Source organism: Malus sylvestris, chromosome 9 (genome assembly GCF_916048215.2).
Source record: "Malus sylvestris chromosome 9, drMalSylv7.2, whole genome shotgun sequence".
Lineage (NCBI taxonomy): Eukaryota > Viridiplantae > Streptophyta > Magnoliopsida > Rosales > Rosaceae > Malus > Malus sylvestris.
Genome location: NC_062268.1, coordinates 30,737,316 through 30,741,840, shown reverse-complemented (window position 1 = coordinate 30,741,840; position 4,525 = coordinate 30,737,316). Strand labels below are relative to the sequence as shown.

Genomic DNA, 4,525 nt, shown 5'->3' with positions numbered 1-4,525 from the left:
CCCTTGCTCTAGATAGTTTATAGATATCCAACTCTCCTTCTTTGGTATCTAGTCGTTTATACATATCGTCGTAAGCCGCTAACTTAGCTTCTCTGACAGCTTTCTTCGCCTCTTGCTTCGCTTTTCTATACCTTTCACCATTTTCATCGGTCCTCTCCTTGTATAAGGCTTTACAACATTCCTTCTTAGCCTTCACCTTTGTTTGTACCTCCTCATTCCACCACCAAGATTCCTTTTGGTGTGGGGCAAAGCCCTTGGACTCTCCTAATACCTCTTTTGCTACTTTTCGGATACAACTAGCCATGGAATCCCACATTTGGCTAGCTTCCCCCTCTCTATCCCACACACATTGGGTGATTACCTTCTCTTTGAAAATGACTTGTTTTTCTTCTTTTAGATTCCACCATCTAGTCCTTGGGCACTTCCAAGTCTTGTTCTTTTGTCTTACTCTTTTGATATGTACATCCATCACCAACAAGCGATGTTGATTAGCCACGCTCTCTCCTGGTATAACTTTGCAATCCTTACAAGTTATACGATCCCCTTTCCTCATTAGAAGAAAATCTATTTGTGTTTTTGACGACCCACTCTTGTAGGTGATCACATGTTCTTCTCTCTTCTTAAAGAAGGTGTTGGCTAAGAAGAGATCATATGCCATTGCAAAATCCAAGATAGCTTCCCCATCCTCGTTTCTCTCCCCAAAACCATGGCCACCATGAAAACCTCCATAGTTGCCTGTCTCCCTGCCCACGTGTCCATTTAAATCTCCTCCTATAAATAACTTCTCCGTCTGAGCAATTCCTTGCACCAAGTCTCCAAGATCTTCCCAAAATTTCTCCTTCGAACTCGTATCCAACCCTACTTGAGGTGCGTACGCACTAATCACATTGATAAGTTCTTGTCCTATTACAATCTTGATTGCCATGATTCTATCTCCTACCCTCTTGACATCTACAACATCTTGTACCAAGGTCTTGTCCACGATGATGCCAACACCGTTTCTCGTTCTATTTGTGCCCGAATACCAAAGTTTAAACCCTGAGTTTTCTAGATCCTTTGCCTTACTACCAACCCACTTAGTTTCTTGTAGGCACATAATATTTATCCTTCTCCTCACCATAACTTCCACTACTTCCATAGATTTTCCCGTTAAGGTTCCTATATTCCACGTTCCTAAACGCATTTTGCTCTCTTGAACTCTACCCTTCTGTCCTAGCTTTTTCACCCTCCCCCGTCTAATAGGATCAAAGTACTTCTTTTGTGTGTCCCGGGTAAAGTTGATAGGAGCATATGCTCCCAAACAACTTTGAGTGGAGTCGTTCGAAAAGAAGTTTCTATGGCCCCCTTGCTCATTTAACACTGCATCCGGGTGCCGATGGAGATACAGCGACCCTTGCTCACTTATCACTGTGCTTGGGCCACACAGCGCGCCACTTACGGGTGACGCCCTAGCTTTAGTGCGATTTTGTTCTGGATTCATTTTCATAAGGATTCGACGTGATCATGGAGTGCCGGCTGTCGACTACCTGACGCCCTCCCCCTCCTCCTTTATCCGGGCTTGGGACCGGCCATGTAAGACATAGGCGGAGTTTCCAACATTATTTTCAACAGTATTTTCAATTTAATTAAAATTCCAACAACCCACAACCAATTCTAATCAGAATACAAACCAAAGTTTAGCATCCCAAGAATCAAAATTCTATCTGTAATCCCAAAAAATTGCAGTACAAGACCAAAATAAAAACTTGCATCAGGAAACTGAGACAAAAAAAATACAGAGACGAGTTAAAGGGAGAGAGCCTAGATAGAGAGTGACCATAGCCAAAAATTGCAGAGAAACATTTCCCATTTGGGGGTTTTGGTGTTAGATAGAGCCCACTACCAAGCAAAAACGAATGCACACAAAATCAAACCAAATTCCATGAGAACCCGAATTCCATAAGAATAGAATTTGGTCATGACACAAGATAAATGACACCAAATAAGCTTTATCCATACCAACACAAGCCAACATAATTGACACCGAATAAGCTTTACAGAAGCACATACAGTTCTCTGCAGATATCCATAAAATTAATGTTAATCTGCAAAAGATATAACACAATCTCTCAAGACTAGTGGCGAAAGAACAGATTGTTTTGCCATAAAAAATCTAGCAAAAATGCTTGAGACAAAGTATACAAAGGATATTGCCCCTATTATTTTTTGCACCCTTTATAGTGCGAAAATGAATCCAACATGATCACCCAAGTCAAGCACCTTCGGGCACATCTTCGAAATTAATAGAAAAATTCAAGAGGCATTTGCGAAATGTTGCCACGGATCCTCTACATGTTTGCTTTCCTTTCCCACCTTTCCTTTGTGTCGAGCCTAGCAACACAGTAGCATTAGATAAAAATTCCAATATACGAAATAATATCTTTGGTGAATGATAACATTTATTGCTACTTTTGTTATATATATGGATATTACTAAGCATGCATATCATACCCCCAATGTAACTTGTGGCTCTTCTTTGGAGCCCGGACTGCTATATCCTCATGCTGTACAACAGAACTGGTTTCATTCTTGTGGTTCTCAGAGTCACAGACAGTTGAAGTTTCAAATGTTATGACTGAATCTTGGTTTGCAGTATCTCTAGCAGCCAGGTCTATGCTGTGAGATTTTCCTTCACTACCTGTAATACCTCTAAAATTAGACACAAAAAATAAACTTGTACAGGAGAGATAACAAACATGACTGAGGAAACCAAGGAACCTTTTGGTTTCTTTCCAATCTTTGATTTTGATTTTGATTTGATCTGTAACCTCCTCCGGTGCAGCTCCTATAATGTTCGTGAGTTTAAGTATCTAGAAGCAATTCAAGCGCTAAACAAAGATAAACGAAAGAACATCGGATAAGTGGAGATAGTAATTAATGCCCCTTCAGCATCGTAAGTTCCCTCCAGTGTCTATTGTTACTACCCCAAAGGCTGAGGATCTTTTAATAAGCAGTCCAAAACCTCAGGTGACAAGATAGGAAACCAGAGACCAGAAAATATCATGAACTTTTAGCAGACACATAAATACTTGCAGCTTCCTAACTTGTGAGGTTGTAAATGGGTCCTGTCTAATTGTGCGCGCTAATTCAGGATATAATTTTACTTGTACCACGAACACTCAGCCACATTGTGTACTATTTCACATGTATGAGTTCTAGGGTATGTTAAGTAAAAACGAATACATGTGATATAATTTGAGTGGAATAGTAAGACCACATGGTAATGTTCCAGGCACACCGAAAAATCTCTCCTAGTTAAGGCTTGTGCCCCCTTACCAATCTTCCCACCCAAGACAGACACGGGGGACCCGAATGAAGGGAGGGTTTATCCCTTGTGTCGGTCTTGGGTGAAAGAATGGTGACTTGGCACAGCTGCCAGCACCCAAGAACCTTTCCTAGTTCAGAGGTGGTCAGCACCCACTGATTTCCGTTAGACGTGTCTGATTTAATCATTCTACTACAAAAATATTGAGATTCAAACTCATCGACGGCAATCAATGGGTGGTGAGTATACCACCACCACTAAAGAGTGGTGAGCAAAAACTCATCTTTTAATGAAGATTATAACATATTCAGGAGCGGTTAAATCAACAATTACCCAACCCAATGAAAGCTCAGAGGCAGCCTAACAATCAAGACAAACTAAAATGGTGAAAAGATTATAGAACTAGCAGCAGCTACAAGGACCCAATTAAACTGATTGTTCCATCAGAGCTTCAAATAACAGAACAAAAAATGCACAAACAAAACAGAGACCAAAGTGGCGGTGGTGGCGAGAGTACCTGGAACTTGGATAGCTGGGTTTGGGTGAGGGATTTGGGCTTGTAATTGGGCTGCAGACACGGCGTGGATGCGATTGCTGCTTCCTTTCTCTCGTCTTCCTTGTCTCCTTCCATTCCCATCCCCGCTTTTCTTCCGCTTCCTTAATTTCTTTGGGTTTCGTACGCCCTTCCTGTAATACGCGGATGCTTATTACATTTTCCGGGTAATCCGAGTACTTGAACCACCCGACTTATTTAGAGTCTTTTTGGGTACATATCAATTATAGCCCAAAATTAGTCTGTAATTTCAAAAAAAAATGTTATTAGCATTTCAAAAATTTTATTCTACATCCCAAATTTTCTATATTGGAAAAAAAAATACACTTGTGAGGAGTGTAGAATGAGATTTTTGGAATGCTAATAACACTTCTCTTTCAAAAATGTTGGTTTTTTTTTATAAAAACTTTCAAATACATCAAAATTCCACTTATATAGTCATAAATACCCTCAGTTTATATGAATAACTAGTTTTTTGTTTTTTTAAAACAAATGATATCATTTATACTAATTAAAAAAATTTCTTGTACAATAATCAAGTGTTGCTCTCAATAATATTTTCTTTTTTTTTTTTTCGTTTCTTTTCCAAACGAAGAACAAAGGTTTCTGTCAACTTTATTTTTCTTTGTGGTAAAAACTAATTAATTAGCATGAGAATTTTGTTGGTT

At 39.6% G+C, this 4,525-nt stretch overlaps 1 protein-coding gene across 1 annotated transcript; it reads right to left on the bottom strand.

Moving 5' to 3' along the window:
* Positions 1-1,972: 1,972 nt before the first annotated feature.
* Positions 1,973-4,029, bottom strand: LOC126582200 (uncharacterized). The gene is made up of 4 exons (XM_050246240.1): positions 3,822-4,029; positions 2,758-2,824; positions 2,491-2,677; positions 1,973-2,370 (listed from the first exon to the last, which is right to left on the bottom strand). The coding sequence occupies exons 1-4, from the start codon at positions 3,939-3,941 to the stop codon at positions 2,328-2,330; spliced, it is 417 nt and encodes a 138-aa protein (XP_050102197.1). The 5' UTR covers positions 3,942-4,029; the 3' UTR covers positions 1,973-2,327.
* Between the last annotated feature and the right edge of the window lie 496 nt (positions 4,030-4,525).

Excerpts from the sequence above, each read along its gene's own strand:
- LOC126582200 (XM_050246240.1), bottom strand. The coding sequence starts at position 3,941 with ATGGGAATGGAAGGAGACAAGGAAGACGAGAGAAAGGAAGCAGCAATC. Across the intron at positions 2,825-3,821 it reads CCCAGCTATCCAAGTTCCAG|GAGCTGCACCGGAGGAGGTT; the intron begins GTACTCTCGCCA and ends CGAACATTATAG. Across the intron at positions 2,678-2,757 it reads GATTGGAAAGAAACCAAAAG|GTAGTGAAGGAAAATCTCAC; the intron begins GTTCCTTGGTTT and ends GAGGTATTACAG.